The sequence below is a fragment of the Neolamprologus multifasciatus genome, chromosome 6, assembly GCF_963576455.1.
Source record: "Neolamprologus multifasciatus chromosome 6, fNeoMul1.2, whole genome shotgun sequence".
Lineage (NCBI taxonomy): Eukaryota > Metazoa > Chordata > Actinopteri > Cichliformes > Cichlidae > Neolamprologus > Neolamprologus multifasciatus.
In genome coordinates, this window is record NC_140444.1 from 3,553,350 (window position 1) to 3,570,238 (window position 16,889).

The window sequence follows — 16,889 nt, forward strand, 5'->3', positions numbered from 1 at the left end:
TAACTGTGTCACATGAAAGTTCAAACATTTTTGCTCCATTAGGCCATCATTTTTACAACTGTTAAAACCAGCTACAAATTAAGAGCGACGATTATACCGATTTAAGATAAAAATGATTAAATCCCAGTCTTTATCGTCTAAATCAAACCCACAGACAACATCAAATACTCACATGTAGCCATGGCTACAGAATATCACCTCACTTCAACAGCACGAAAAAAAACAGGATTTATCTCCCTCCGTATTTATAATCCCGCCGGTTTATTTTGCGGAGAATAAATCCACCGCAGAGAGAAAACACAGTGGTCCTTTGTATTACGTCGCAGAGCCTTGGCACAAAGTGAAAACAAAACACCTCTGGGACCTTTGGAAAGCCCCAAAATGTTAGCCCTCCTTGACAGGCAGTGAGGTGCGCTGTTAGCAGTCAGTTTAGCAGTTAGCTCTCAGTGAGCCAAAGCACATTCATCATGGCCTGATTGAATCCTAGTTGGCGCATGTCCAGACTAATCTAAAGTAAATCAGCTGCCCGCACGGCCCACAGCTGTCGGGCAGCCGCCCAGCAACACACTACAGTCTCTTTCTCTCTGTGTCTTTCTCCACCTCAGCGGAGGGGCATCAGATTAGCAGTGGCCAGTAATCCCTTCACCCTTATACAACTCATCATCAGCTGACAATGCCAGCTCACAATTCATAGCTTTTAACCTATAGTTCACCATGCCTCCCCTCCTTAATGTGCACGATGTGTAACATTTAACCCAACAAACATCTGCCAAATGGCCAAATCTTATTATTTTGATACCAAATGTTAAACCAACTTTTAATTGTGATGGCACTGCGGCAACCTTTCTTCAGATCGCCTACATCCCAGCTTTTTTTGGTAAGGCGCCAACTGTAATCTTTACTTTCTTCAACCAGAAATAAGCTGAAGTGCTTAAACGTCTGGGGAGCTGGATCATTTCACTGTGTTAGAAGTTTTGAACAAAAGTTAAACAAAACAACTGATGGTTTCTAAAAAAAATCCGATGCCAACCTGCAGGATTGTTCTGGTAGATGTTTAGGTCTCTGCATAGAAACATCAGTGACTTCATCAAAAAATGCAAAAACGATGTTGGTCCATCTTAAAAAAATAAAAACCAAAAGCCATGGATGTGTCAGGATCTGAATGAGTGGATCTGGTATTTTCACATTGTCGTCCTGTTTGTCTGGGCGCAGCCCTGGTTCCTCACCTGCCCTACTCACCAGCGAGGCTATATTTAAGACCAGCGCAGCCATCTATTCTCCGGCCAGTTCGTCAGCTACCTCATGGTGGTAACCAGGCCTCATTGTTTCTTGTTTTTGTGTTCATGCTCTGTAATTTCCTTGTGTCTCCAACTTCCTTGTCAAGTCCCCGCTTCACTCTCCTGCAGCTCAATTACCTGGACGCTGGTCTCCTTGAAGAGTCTCCACACCTCGTCTTGGTTCCTTGGTATTCCCAATTTCTACCAACATTTCATTCTGAATTACAGCCAGGTAGCCACACCGCTAACTCACCTCACCTCCACCTTTTGTTAAGCTAAAACAGTTGTTCACCTTTGCGCCCATTTCAGTCTACCCTGACACCTCACAGCCATTCAGTAAAGCGGTAGATCAGATTCTAGAGTTGGGGGTCATACTGTCAACATTCGGGGCCCCAAGGTAAGCTCCAACCCTGTACCTTCTTGCATTGCCTTACTCCTACGATGTGAAATTATAATGTGGGTGACCAGGAGCTGTTAGCAGTCAATTGGCCCTAGAAGAATGGCGGGACCTGCTTGAAGGAACTAAGCAACCTTTCACTGTTTGGACAGACCACAAACATGTAACCTATCTAAGAACTGCTAAAAGACTTAACATCTGCCAAGTCCGTTAGTCTCTGCTCTTTGGTCACTTTAACTTCTCAGTCTCATATTGTCCAGGTTCCAGGAATATCAAGCCTGATGCCTTGTCCTGCCAGTTCCCCCTGTTGGGGAAACCTGCAGTCAGCTGAGACTGAAGAAGTCACTTGGATGAGTGACGAAATGTCCAGATGAACAGAATCAACCTTTTGAGATTTCCTTACCTGGATGATTGAACATGCATGAAGACAATGGTTGTTATGCTTGCTCCAACCACTGATACCCTCTCACAGATCATGGTCATCCATTCCACTAGATTTAGTCACCAGTTTACCTGCACCAACCCGGGAAAACCATTATTCATTCCATAATAGACAGATTTTCCAAATCAGCTCATTTGATTGCTCTAGATGAACTGCCTTTTGCCTAAGAGACTGCCAAGCTTCCTGTTGATTATGTTTTTTGGACTCCACAGCATTCCTATGAAGATTCACAGGTTTGGAAAGCCTTCTGCTCTGCACTGCCATGGTCAGCCTCCATTTTCCGAATATCATCCTCAGTCCAATGGCCAAACCGAGAGACTCTGGAATCAGCTCTCAGCTCCATCACCACACAAAACCCAGCAACCTGGTCTTCACATCTTCCTTGAGTAGAGTACGCACAGAATTCACTTACCTCATCTGCAACTGGTCTCTTGCCCTTTGAAGCCTCCCTAGATTACTGACCTCTCCTGTTCCCATAAGTCAAGACTGACCTCGTGGTTTAATCTGGTCCAAGTCCAACGCATCTGGACTTGGACCAGGGAGGATCGTCAGTGCTACTACACAGAACGATTAAGATCTAATGCCTGCTCCCAGGTATGAGCCAAAACAAAAGGTATGGCTCACCGCTATGACATTCCTCTGAAATCGCTTTCCCTGTGAACTTGCTCCACGTTGCATCACTAAATATAAGAGATTGAATGTGTCCTCATTCCTGCGGCAGTTAGTTCTCGGACGCTCACTTGGTTGCCTTACCCAGAGCCTCACGACATCCACCTGTAAGTAAGCCTGCAGAATCAATATTCCTCTCTCCTCCTTGCATTAACTCGTCGTGTCAATTCTAATCTCTGTGTTTGCAATAAAGTTTACTAATATCGTATTGCTGTTCCGTTTGGTGTCTGCATTTGGGTCCACTCCCATGCACTGGCCTCAGGCCCCCCTTGACAGGTTGATCCATGACAAGGTCTCTGTGCACAGACCCGAGCCTTGACATCCGATCACCTGAAGACTTTAACATGCACGCTAGACAGTCAAACAGGTGAAGACAGAATATAGACTTTTATTGGACCCCCTATCATGGCTCTCACATCCTGCCTCCATCGTTCTGACTCCCTTGACAGTTGGAGCTTCTACATCAGTAATGCAGACCAGGACTGCCCTTACAATAATGGGCTAGGCCTTCTCCAGCTCATAAGAGTCGACTAACATTCAGATGGATGCACTCAGCCCCTTCCTCTTCCTCCATTCACTCTACATCATGACTGCTAAGCGCAAAAAGCCACAAACATCATTGTAAAGTCTGACCCAGCAAAAACCGTTACTGTTAACATCACAAACGACAAACACAGATATAAATGTCCCTGGATCCAGAGACTCAGTTCGTCCTGTTGTGGAGAGAGTTGGTTTTTTATCCTCAGTGGAGGTATACAGTCTTGCTTTTATTTATTTTTTTGAAACACATTATTTTATAACCTAATGCATACCACAGTAAAATTTCCGTAAATCATGAGGGCATTAAAGAAAAACTAGATACCACCCAACCCCACTGCAGGACAGAGCATTTTCAGCACTTATATTGAGCTTCATTCAGCACCATCTGCAGTGTGCGTTGCTTTGCAAGTTGTTGCCACTTTCATCCCCAAGCTTTATCCTGAAATTAGATCATCATACAGAAGACGTGTGTCAGTGTGCTCTGGATCCAGAGAGAGACATTTATCAAAGCACACCTCTGTATATGCTTCAAACCTTGCACCATGGATGGGGGAGGGTAGTAAACAATAAAGAATTTATAGGAACACACGCACAAACAAACACACACACAAACACACACAAAGGGGATGTAATAAATTTAATCCTTTACTGGAGTGATTGCACTCCGTGTTCCTAGATAGCCTGAAGCATGTCGTAAGGGGAATTAGTGTGTCGGTGTGTATATGCTGGTGTGTCATTGCATAGATATATACATACACCCGATAATGAGTTTGCATGAGAGACACAGCATGATGTGAGACCCTCCAATCAGCTCTCTCCGTCCATACGCGGCCCACTCTGGTGTCACCACGGGTTCATGTCGCAGCTTGACTGGATGCCGCGGAGTGAGGACGCGTCTGTGCAGATGTGCGTTACAGGACTTGTATGTAGGACGCTTCTCAAACCTTCATGCCTGGAAGAGTGTGGCGTGGGCGACTGCCTGTAGGCGAGGTGTGTGTGTGTGCGTGTGTGTAGGCAGTGTTGTTGTTTCTGTCGTGTAATAATGTCAACCTCCTTCTGCCTAAAAATGTGCTTCTCCATGGTAACCAAATCACACAGACAAGCCAGTGAGGGAAAGGGCTACAAAGCTGTGTGTGTGTGTGTGTGTGTGTGTTTAGTGCTAAAAGGCAATAACAACAAAAATTAAAAAGATAAAATTGTCACCTGACAAATAACCTGACTGAATCTTCAGCAGGATTCAAAAGAACGTGAACGTGGACTCATCTCTCTCGTTCATTTCTTCTGTTTCTTTCCTCTTTTAACCTTTAGTTCAGCTTTTCATTGCATTTTTTTTATCCTTTCTTTCTTTTGCCTCCTTATTTACAACACTCATGTTTCTCTTTTTCTATTTCTTTCCTTGCTATTCATTGAATTTGATCTCTTTCCCATTCTAACCTTTCTTGGCTTCATTGGTTCTGCTCTTTATTTCCATTCTTATTCCCTTTTCCTGATTTCCTTGTTCCTGTTCTTAGTTTTTATCCTCCCCTTTCATATTTCCTTTTCTTGATGTGTATCCCAATTTTTTCCTTATTTTCTTTCTACAAATGGCTTTTGTATTTTACCCTTCATACCTCCACCCAGCCCTCTGTTTTCCTTCCCTCTCTTCTCAAAGCTTTGACTTCTGTTTCCTCTTTCCTATTATTCCTCAGCCCTTCTCTCCTCTCGTTGGTTTCTCCCCTTATTCCTCTTTCTCCCCTCTTCTTTTCCCTTCCAATTTCCATTCCTTATTTCTTATCAATAAATCCACCTTTCTCGTCTTTCCTTTCTGTTGGTTTAATTTCCCCTCTTTCCCTTTCTCTTGGCTTTTCTCTTTCCATTTTCCTTCTTTCTAATCTCTCCTCACTTTCTCGCCTGGCTGACACACCTGGCTGACTTGACAAATGAAGACACGGCACACCTGTCACTCTTATGTCTCTAATTCTCCACCCCCACCCTCTTCTTTTCCCACCCCCGGCGTCTGGGACGCCCATCTGCTGACAAAACGGGAAAGGCGTGCATCGCTGCAGCAGCTCGGCCGGCGGCAGCAGCATTTGACGAGAACAGCATTCATTTAGGCCTGAACTGCGCGAACATCAGCTTTCCTTAAATGGGCAGAATAGATGGGAGCCTTGGGGATGGCAGATCAGTGGGGAGACGCAGTGGGCTTTCAGTGTGCGCAGCGACCCCGCCTTCAACACAAACACATGCCTCGACAGGATGACATACGAGGCGGTGCTGAGTGTAAACTGCCATCATTCACGGGGAATGGTAAATCGTGAATGGTGAGAAGAACGATGACCGGCGAGGACATAATGCTCCATTTCCACTAATAAGGCTGTAGATCAAGCCTGTAAGCAGGCCAGACCCACTCTGTGGTGAAGAAGACTGAAGGAAAAAGGTGGCGTGGCTGTAAATCCACACCAGTTTTCCACTTCCGATCTTGAAATGCCTTTCTCACCACGCTCTACATCACCACGCTAAAAAGAGCTTTTAAAACCACATAAGATTAAGCAAAATTACACAATGTGGTCACGTTTCCTCTCACGCAAACCCAGCTTACATTTCTCACCAGTTTAACAACATTTTAAATGAAAAAGATGAAAGTGTTTTGTGCACAAAACACTAAACGCAGCAGTGTCTGTGGACAAAGTGCATTTTTTAATTGCATTAGAGAAGACAGTGATGCAAACCAGTAGTGTAACAACGGGAATATTTTCTATGGCTGACATTGTTATGTGCTCACCAAGCATTCCTGTTGTCCTCTTTTCCAGTGCACATGTTTATTCTTCTACCGCAGTAGCTTCGCTTGATTTACAGTTAAGAACAATCCTTGTTTGTCTCATACTTGGCCTCGGTGCAGCCCTTCAGTTCCAGTTTAAGGCAACTTTCTACTGATTGGTTGGATCTTGCAAACTAAAGATTTGACCAGCGGGTTCCTGTTCCTGCTCACAGCCACAGCTGAACTAATGTTCTGCATTTGTAATCAGCTTTTATACAACTTTGTTTAAGTAAAGGGAAAGATTATGGGTACGCAGCCAACACAGAAGTCCTTGTGTGCCTTCCTTGAAAAAACACCCATCAACACAGAGCCTGACATTAACGGCGATGATGCTAAACGCATGTAAGAGAGGGGGAAATCAACGAAACAAAATAAGAACCAAAGCACAGGTAATGGCTGCAGTTGGCTTCACTTCACAAGTTCTTTGTGTGCATTTATTTTGTCTTCTCCAAGCACAGGCTAAGTTAGGGGTCCAACAACAACAACACAACTACAACATGTAGACAATGGATCTACAAAGTTCTGCACAGCATTAATACACAACCCCACCGGTCCCTTCAGATGACCATATAAGGAGACCTGCTATCGCTGATGTCACACATCCGGAAGAGTAGAAAAAAACTTTTTCATGTTGGAGCCATTCTGAGATCTTAATTAAGCAAACATAGAGCAGAGAGAGATTTTGATTTCAGATTTTGGAGATGAAGCAAAATGTTGACTTTTTTCTGGCTCCTGTCAGTCGTTTATCTGATTTTCACATCATTCTTCTGATTAAACTCTGTTTGATCTGCTATTTTTCTCACAGTAAAGTCCAGCAAAGTTAACTCGATTTCTCTGTTGGTTGAAGATCTTATATGTCTGCTTGATTTATGAGGAGCGACCTCGTTGCGTGAAACCCAACCATGTTTAATAGGAGCATAAAATAGGAAAAGAACAAGAGGTCCTCTTTTAACGTTGAGGGTTGTTTAAAATCTGACTGCTTGCTGATTGCTCTTGTTTCTTGCCCAGCTGGACTCTTTGAATTCAGCACTAGAAACAGCCACACAAAGTGTGTCCAAAAAACTCTTTGAATTGTTTACGTGGGCCTTCACTTTCCAGCGAGGATGATAATAATAGGAGCTGAAACAAATCACTTTAAGCATTAAAAGGCGCGTTTTCAGATTGTTGACACTGACGTATCCAGTCAAGGAAGTCCTGTCATTAGCAGAGATGGGCAGTAACGCGTAATCCGATTACTTTTTTCAAGTAACGAGTAAAGTAAGGGATTACTATTGCAAAAACAGTAATTAGATTTCTGTTACTTTCCCGTAGGAACGCTGCGTTACTGCGTTACTAAAACCGTGATTTTTTTGCGAGAATGTCTCATGACAGTGACGTAAGCGAGTGCGACGTTCGTGACAACAGCTGTGTGCAGATCAACAATGGATCATATATCGAGTGCAGAGAGAGTATGAGCCTGCAGCGTTTAAAGCGTGGAAGTACTGACCTTACTTTGAGTTTGATTCCATAAAAAGTGACAAAAACATTAGTGTCCGTTGTGCGTGGGAAGAAAACTTCTTTTTACAGCGAAAAAAACCCCTAAACTTCCGAGCAAGCACCAAGTAGCTACGACGTAATGGGAAACTCACCAGTGTTGCCAACTCCTTAGTAAGGAAAATCGCTATTGGGTGTCCTAAAAGTCGCTAGAAGTCGCCAAATGACGTCATCACCTAATTTGCATAATTTGTCATGCTAATGTAATTGTAACCTACGTTGTTGGAGAGAGAAATAACGTTGTGGAAAAGACATAAAGTGAGTAAAAAACGTACTAAATGCAGTTAGAATTTATTTATAACTACAAATTAAATTTATTTTAGCAATTATTGATTTTTAATGTCACAATTCCAACCCTGCTCCTTTATCCAGGCCTGGACTGGCAAAAGTGACCCGAAATTGGCACTCTGGTGGAGTTACTTTGTGTGTGAGAGTGTGTGTTTATAAGTAGTTTTAAACCTTGTGATCCACAAAACAGCCTAACAGTAAAAGAAGAACTCATGCGCGATTCATTTGCCGTTTGGACGCACAGGTGTGAACGTCTCCTGCCCTGATAGCAGCTGGGGGAGGACTATCCTCCACCCGTGGGCGCTTTGGCACGGGTGAGGCGCCCACGGCAGCACCGCTGCTTGTTGAGAGTGAGAGCGATACGCGTTTTCACGTCAAAAAGTCGTCATAAATAAGTCTCCAATAATACCAGAAAAAGTCGCCAGATTTGTCGCTAGTCGCTTTTTAGAAAAAGAGTCGCTAAGGGGGTCTGAAAACTCGCTAAATATAGCGACAAAGTCGCTAAGTTGGCAACACTGAAACTCTCAGAGAAACTCACAGATTCTTCCACTGACCGCTGCACACCTGCACCAGGGTAAACCTCCGCCTACCCCACTCCTGCTTTACAGGTGAAAATAGAGCAACAGGACCGCTAGTCTTTGACTTTATTTATTTTCTGCTGTGTTTTACTTGCATCTATTTGAAAGACTGAGTGTAAACACAAAAAATATTTTATTTTATGTGCTGGAATGTGCAGAAAATAGGTTTAAATATTAAACAAATTTCTTCCAGTCAGAGAATGTTGCATATAATTAAATTTTTGCTTCATGCATAAAGTTAAAAGATTAAAACTAATAAAACAAGTTTTAAAAAGAGACTTTTCCATTTGATTACATTTTGTATGATGATTATGCAGAAAAAGTAGAATTGGGCTGAAAGATCTATCACTTTATCACCTATTCAGGTTGTAAATCGTGTTTTTAAAAAGTAACTAAGTAATTAATTACTTTTGAAAATAAGTAATCAGTAAAGTAACGGGATTACTTTTTATAGTAATCAGTAATTAGTTACTGATTACTTTTTTAAAGTAACTTGACCAACACTGGTCATTAGAGCTGCACAGTGTGCATGATGGACAGCCATCAGCTTTCAAATCCAGGATGTGCTGTCAAACCTTCCTGCCTGATAAACTGTTTTATATCTAAAAAAATGTGTACAGATTTGTGTCAGTGTATCAGCGGGAAAAGAAAAAAGGCATAAGCTGGGACAATTAAAGCAGGGAGAAAGCGCGCGTGTTACACAGGCTGCAGATTGAGTCGTGTATGAGAAGAGAGGAGTGAAGTGTGCAGAGAGAGCAGCAGGTTAGTCGCCTATACTGAGAAACATGATGGAGATTATGCAGTGCTTCCGCCCTTCTGGTGAAAAGCAGTGTGAGCACGACGCACTGAAAGAAAGATTTAGCGCTGGTAGTATCGGCGTGTAGGAGTTTGAATGTGTTAATAGTAGCTCGCAGGTCACAAACTCACTGAATGCTTACAAATATGTACGCACACAACAGCTGCAACCAGATCAGAGAAAAACGAACAACGAAGAGTGTATATAATAGTCTGGAAAAGCCTTAACGTGGCTCGAAATGCACTTTTCATCGGCACTGGAAGATGTCAGGTGTCTGTGTCAGGAGCCTGTCTGTTCTCCACTGGGAGGCAGTGCGCCTCTACAAAGCAGACAGATTGTCAGCAGTTAGTTCGGTTTCTGGAAGCCATCTGGAGCTGACATTAAACACACATAAACAAACACTCAGCCATTAACAAGCTATAGCACCGGCAAAAGCAGGGCAGCTTCAAAGAGAGGAAACGCACACCAGCTTCTTATCACACTGCAGAGCTCGCTGTGGTTTCAACCTGGGGACTGTTTAAAACGAAGTCATCCTGCCTTTTTATTTCAAGTTTCAGACTATAATCACAAACATAATCGTCATAGGTATCGTGTATCATGTCCTGCAGACCGATGGCTGTTTCTGCTGCGCTTCTACAGCCCAGAGGTGCTCGAGAAGACTGGCCGTTTTTAAGCGCCATAAGATTTATGATTTATAGTCCTATTCCCGCAGCTGTTGGGGTCACCTCTCTTGACTTCTATTCAGGCTTTAAACTGTAAAACAATGAATCCTCTTCAGTTCTATATGAGGAAGGTGCAACATCAAAAAACTGAAGCTCACTGGCTTTGACTTTCTGAGTTTCTCGGCAGTAACAACACTTTGGCAGCAGTTTGCAGTGACCAAGCATTAACAGGAAGTGGTAAGAGGACAAACTGGAACATACACATATATAATATATATATAAATATACCTGGGCCCTTCCCGTCTCCCCATGGCAAGGCTGGTCTGGTCTCAAACACACAGGCAGGGAAAGCATGCACAGGCATGAGTGTGCATTCATTATGCAGATAAAAGGTCTTTCTCGCATTCTTATATGCATGCCAGTTGAAATGCCAATCTCCCAGACCCCCTTTTTGTTTAAATAAATATTATATCCTCCCCTTCACAGCACAGCCATGCCTACAGCCATAGGAAGAAGGGTCGGGATGGCTCAGACGCCCCTGCAGACAGCCAATGTCATGGCTCATGCTCGCTCTGCCTGTCAGTTACTTTTCAGGGTCTGCGTTCATTCTCAGAATTAGAGTGCTAATACGGGGTCGCCAGCCAGCTCCCTCTAGGAACTCTTAAAACCGATGGCGGGTCTGAAATCCTCTTCTGAAACTGCGAATGAGCACAGACCCGTGTGTGGGAGGAAGGGACAATAGTTGTGACCCATGCAGCAAAACCCATGGATTGTCCAGCAAGTCTTACCCTGTCCTTCACTATGAGACACTTCGCAGGGGGAGGAGACAGACAATGGAAACAGAGTTAGTCAGGATTTATACGGAGAGAGTAACCGCTGAGGAGACAACAGTTCCAGGTGTCTCCACCCTGGATGGTACAGTAAAGGAACTTTCAGAGACTCCCTTTGTTCAGTTAAGTCAGTAATCCACAAGCGGATTTGTGCAAATACTGGCTACGTTCCAACCCAATAGCTTGCTCTCTTGCATCCGATACTGCTGTTTTCTTGTTTATTAAATGACACCAATGTGTAAGAAACTGAACTTATTTGGTTTTGCATCACATTTCCAGGATAGAAATCAGCTCCAGATCTAAACGCAGCCAGCATTTCCTTCCTTTACCTTCGAGTAGTACAGACGTCACATTCACAGCACACAGAGGAAACAGAAAATAAACAAAAGAAAAAAGGATGCTAACCACTTTGTCCTCCTTTGTGGCATGCAGTCCAGGTAGCAGGGAGAATCGAGAAAAGTGAGGGAGGGGTGAGTCGGAGTAGGAAAGGAGAGAAATAAATGATCAAATGAACGGAGAAGTAGAGGAGGTGAAGTTGTGACGTGGGAGAGCGGACAGAGCGCGAGAAGAGAAGGGCGAATGAATGAGGAGAAAAAGGAGAAAGAGGATGTGGTGCAAACATCTGTTAGTTACATTCTGCAGAGTTATTTCACATCAGATAATCAGAGTCTGAGGGCAGCGGAGACAACAGCACGCACATGTATGTGATTGCTGACACGTTAGGCTGCGGCGGCATGCAACATGCTTGCTCGTGAGCTGCGACGGAATCAGGATGTGCCATGCTTCCTACGCTAAAAGCAACACAGAGAACTGTTTTGGTTTTACATACACTGAAAACAATCTCAGGTCCTTTAAATGCAAAATATTTTGCTCGTTAAACGAATAGAGTGAGCGCCCAGCGTCACGTAGAGGCTAAGCTTTGTGTGTCGCTGTGATGCCTTCTGCAGGGCACAGGGCAGCACTACACAGCTCTTTCAATCAGAATTAATTAATTATTACACTAAGCTGCTTATGAACAAGTAAACGTTTGTTTCCTGATAATTTCTCCCTAATTATTTTGTTTTTATAGTTTTGCAGAGCCCCTGTGTGTCTGAGAATGGATCCTTGTCCTTTTGTCAAACGGGTCTCTAGCTTTGAGGTTGTGAAATTATGTCCAGGAAAGTGCAACATACTGATGTCGTGTACAGCCCAGACAGTTTTTGTAGTACAGTTTTAAAATTATCCCCCAGAAAACAGGTTTTTGATATTTACTTTAGTTCTCGTCTTTGTACTGTGGTATTTTTTAATGACAAAAAGCCTGTTTCTAGCCAGCTCGCTTTTAAAGTGTATGTAGTGCATTCATTAAAATGCACGTGATGAAGTGCGTACAGTATATTTATAGAGCACTAAATGTAATTTTGAGGTACAAACTTCTGCCTGGAGGAAAATAAAGTGTTCTGCTCGTGTGGAGTAAATGAGCAGTCTGCAGGCAGGAGAAAAATGTTATGTGATGCAACAAATCTCACACTTTCCTAATGCTGTTATTTTGCATGACTGGACAAACGGGCCGGGACAGAGGCAAGCACTGCCGAGACCATGAGAGCGTCACTTCTGACACATCACTCCCACATAAAACACACACACGCGCTCGCTAATGCGCATACACAAATAGAGAGAAGAAGTGGAGCACGACTTGCATGTTGCGTATTCCTTGTAAGGACTTATTAATGAAACTGTCTTGTGAATGCAGAAACTTTTAGTTTAAAATAAATAGAAAGAATTTTGAAAAATGACGTATCAGCTTTAGGAGAGACGGAGCAGAAAAATAAAGGGGAAAAATTATGTTCTAAAAATATCTATTAATGAACAGTAAATGAAGCATTTAATGAGCAGATTTTGTGTTTGATGTCTTCTAATCCCAGTTAATTAGGCAGGTTTATAGATTAATTGATTCATTATGTAAAAGTAGCACAAATACAGAAACAAACAAATGAACAAAAATCTCCAGCAAGAAGATCAAAGCAGTAAAGACATGAAGTTACACCTAAAATAATATTTAAACGATTTTGCACCTTGAAATTTCACTTGTAAAATTTCTATTAAATTAAATTTATAACCATAAAGTTCTTCGAGAAGACCACATTGTCTGGTTTTATTTGAAGTCCAAATAAGTTCGTATTTGTTGTATTTATAAATGATACTAGCCTCCTCTCTTTACTTCCGTGAAGCAGTGTGCCTGCTGTTAGAGTAATATTAATGGCTGTACCAGCAGGGATACTATCTTTAGCCCCTTTTTTGACTGGCCTTTTGAGTTCTGCATACGTGTGGTGCCAGTGGGAGTCCAGGCCCAGCTGGGATGGGCGGATACTGAACAGATTGGGAACCAGCAGGCCAAGGGTGGAGGGCTTGTGGTCAGGTAAGATAACCAGAAGGTGGGCCTCTCTCTTGGGTTGGAGGAGAGCCCAGAGAAAGCTTGGATGGAAGAGGGGCCGGGTCTTAAAATAGCACAAACATGCTTAGTTTATGGCTGGAAGGCACACTGATTCAACATGAATCCCATGAATGGAGATAACGTGGTGATACAGTCTGTGTCTTTAATTATAATAAGCTGCTTTTTAGCTTGTAGCCCAGGCTTGGTGCAGGTCAGTGCATTGCTGGCTTTAGTTTGGCATTTTATTTCTTTTTTGGACAAACAATATTACCAAGCTGTTTATCAGCTGACTCTTCACGTGGCACCACCAGAACCAGGGCACAAAGATTTTTTTTTTCTATCTATCTATCTCTATCTATATTTATATCTATATATCTCTCTATATCTCTATCTATATATCTATATCTCTCTATATCTCTCTCTATATCTCTCTATATCTCTCTCTATATCTCTATCTATATATCTCTCTATATATCTATATCTCTCTATATATCTATATCTCTATATATCTCTATATATATCTCTATATATATATCTCTATATCTCTATATATATCTCTCTATATCTCTATATATATATCTCTATATCTCTAGCTATCTATCTCTTTGGTACTGACATACACAACTACACAAACTAAATTTTATGTTACAAATTTATACTTTAGCCTAGAATTTAGCGTGATTGTGCCCAACATTAATGCTTTAATGTTGGTTTCACTCATTACTTGCAAACCTAATATTCCCATCGGCCCCTGTTTTGGAAGATTGGCTTGGCACCTACGTCTCGTGCCAAGCCATTCTTCCAAAACACTTTGTTCTCACCAAAGTGTGACAAGGAAACAAAAAAAGCAGACGTGACAAACACACAGAAGCAGAAGGAGCGATCGTGTATCGTCTACAGCAGGAATGAGGTGAGCACGAGAGGACGAAGGAAAACGTTCAGAGGCTTCTCACATTGTTGGAGCGCAGAGAGACCCGCCCTCCACAGCGAGCGCAGAATTTGATCTGGCAGTAGGAGCAGAGGTGGCCGCAGCCATCTGCAAACTTAGTCTTGCGGCAGATGCCGCAGGTGGGCGCGTCGTCCTTCTGCTGGGTCTGCTGGCGCCGCGTCTCGGCCCCGATGCGACGCACTTCCTGTTTGTAGCTCTCAAACTGCTTGTGCAGGGTTCTGAAAGGAGAGAAGACAGAAGTGGAAGATTGCCCATTAGTGGTACATCACGAACTTTAGTTTGTTAAACTTCTTAACTCACCAGCTCTCTTCACAGAGATCTTGATGTCTAATTATCCATACACCAAACCAGAAGATGTTGAAGGACGTCTGAATAACTGAATAATTCTTAGAATAAATAAATCGTTCAGAAAAAGAAAGTGATGTTTCAGTTAAAGGAAAATAAGTGGCAATTAGAGCTCCACTTGAAAGGTCCCTTTAAGAAAAAAAAAAAAAAAAATCATACACCCAATTAAGTGAAACTTCAGCTCAGTTTTGCGCTCTGTGGCTCACAGACTTCCTCCCTCCTGCTTCCCAGGATGCCAGTGATGGAAATAACCCGAGTGTGAATTGCAAATCAGGCCATGTGAAAACACCCACAATGTTGTCTCCACAGAAGTGTCAAAGGAATACTGAATTAGCATAGCATGGCTCGCATATATGGGACCCAGACAGGGACTTTAATTACCTCGCTTAGTAAGAGATTTAAGACAGGAAGGAGATGGCTTCATTCACACATTTGCAGCCAATTTGTCTATTTGTGTAAGCAAACAAACTTTACTCGGGGCTCTCGCAACACACCGACGTTATAGCTGAGCTATTTGTCAAAAACTGTGAAATTCACACTTCTGCACACTTGATAAAGTTGAAAATGACAAATGAATGAAAGCCACAAATAAAGCGGGATAAGTGGAAAAGCTGCTGGTCATCAGGACGCTGAACGCTCCACACCGATTTGCGTTTTCCACACAGGCATTACTTGGACGCACGATCTGATATCCTCGTGTTGGTGTTGTTCCCAGATCATCATACTAAAGGTTGTTCCAGGATCAACATTGCAAGTGACCAATCAGAATGTTGTGATGTCAGATTTTTGCGACTTCGGGAAAAACCGGCGTAAAACAAAAAACTGTACTTAAGCTGCGAGAAACCGCCTTTGTCCGCCGATCAATGGACCCTAACCCTGACCCTGACCCTTTAATAAACGCTAAGCAGAATTGATATTGTCCTTGCAACATTGGAATTTCATAAATGCACGAATGGGTTGGTGCGCAAAAGAATAACGTCACAATAATGTGATTGGTCACTTGCAATGTTGAACCTGGAACAACATTTTCATGACGATCTGGGAACAACACCAACACGAGGATATCAGATCATCCTTACTTGGACAGCCCACTCAGCCACAACTTTAAGAGAAAAACATCAATAATTTCAATAATCTGACAGTTTAGTCCATGCTAACCAGCTAGCCCCGGCCCTGCTCATCGTCTGTTTTCCCATTGGCTGCGTCACAGGGCAAACTGCTGTTGTGGTGGTTTCGATATCATTCAGCTGGGACTCCAGACAGCTTCTTGTCCTGTGGTCCAAAACTTCAACTACAACCAAAGTATGTGTGGGAAACACTGCTGAGGTAACAGAGCTGTGAGCTTAGAAACAGCACCCATCACAAGCACCCATATCTCGAGATAACTTAATAATAAATACATTTAAAAGACCTTCAAATACACTTAGTGCAGACTGGTTACCTGGGTCTATCGTAAGCAGACATCGCTTTCTGTATGTCAGCTGCTGGGCAGGTAACGGGTTGAAAACATAACACCTGATCTGTTGTCAGCTTTTCATGGTACAAATAATCAAAGCGATAACTATCCTCCAGCATGACCCAATCAAAGTCCAAGAATGTTGCTGTGCCTCAACACGATTCTTCTTTCTCTAAAAAGGTCTGTGTCAGTCTTAAGTAAAAGGCATTATATCCGGATGAAATGGTAAAAATTTCAGAAAAATTTCCAGTCGTCCTCAAATGAAGAAAAAAAGAATGTCGAATAGAAACTGTCAAAGCCGCGGCCATGATTTTCTTCACTGAAGACTTTCTGCTTGTCTGTGGCTCACAGTGCTGCTGCAGCAGACTGCCACCATGCACAGTTGGAGCGGGGAGGAGCCCGGCGGTCTGGGACACATCTCGGCCAATCAGCTCACGTGAGAAATGGCTAAAACAGGCAGAGGAGGGCTGAATGAAATCTGCTTTTATTCATTAATGTTGAGGTTAGATGACAAATCAATTGGTTAAATTATTCGTTAGATAATCATTTAGGTATGTTATGTTTAATCTGAAATTATGAGTACTATAAAAGACTATAAAATTAGCCTCTAAGTTAAGTTAATAAGTTACTTTATTTTCTCAGAGTGCATGATGACAATGACCCTGAGCTCTTAATCCATCACCATTATTGGCTGTGTGTGACTGAGGAAAACAGGATGAAGCCTTGAAGGTTCAATAGATAATGAGAGGAGGACGGATACAAACATCACATGCTTCCAATAGAAAGTGTCTGCGCATGTCTGCAAAAATACTCATATGCTCATATATTTTTTTTACTTAAAAATGCTTCAATTTAAGCTTTAATTTATGGTTGAATGGACATTTTCCAAAATTATACCCTAAGCTGTATTTCAGATGAAA

The 16,889-nt window shown here is 42.6% G+C and overlaps 1 protein-coding gene across 12 annotated transcripts in view; it reads right to left on the reverse strand.

Moving 5' to 3' along the window:
* The window catches only part of rims1b (regulating synaptic membrane exocytosis 1b), a 106,643-nt gene that overhangs the window by 63,963 nt on the left and 25,791 nt on the right, over positions 1 to 16,889 (reverse strand). For 11 of the 12 annotated variants that reach the window (XM_085161957.1, XM_085161947.1, XM_085161951.1 and 8 more), the window contains exons 2-3: positions 14,173 to 14,386; positions 10,768 to 10,788 (exon numbers count right to left, since the gene is read on the reverse strand). In XM_085161957.1, the coding sequence (XP_085018083.1) occupies positions 10,768 to 10,788; positions 14,173 to 14,386 (235 nt within the window). Of the gene's footprint in view, positions 1 to 172; positions 7,913 to 10,767; positions 10,789 to 14,172; positions 14,387 to 16,889 lie in introns of those variants that run through there. The other variant, XM_085161955.1, reaches the window with a different exon arrangement.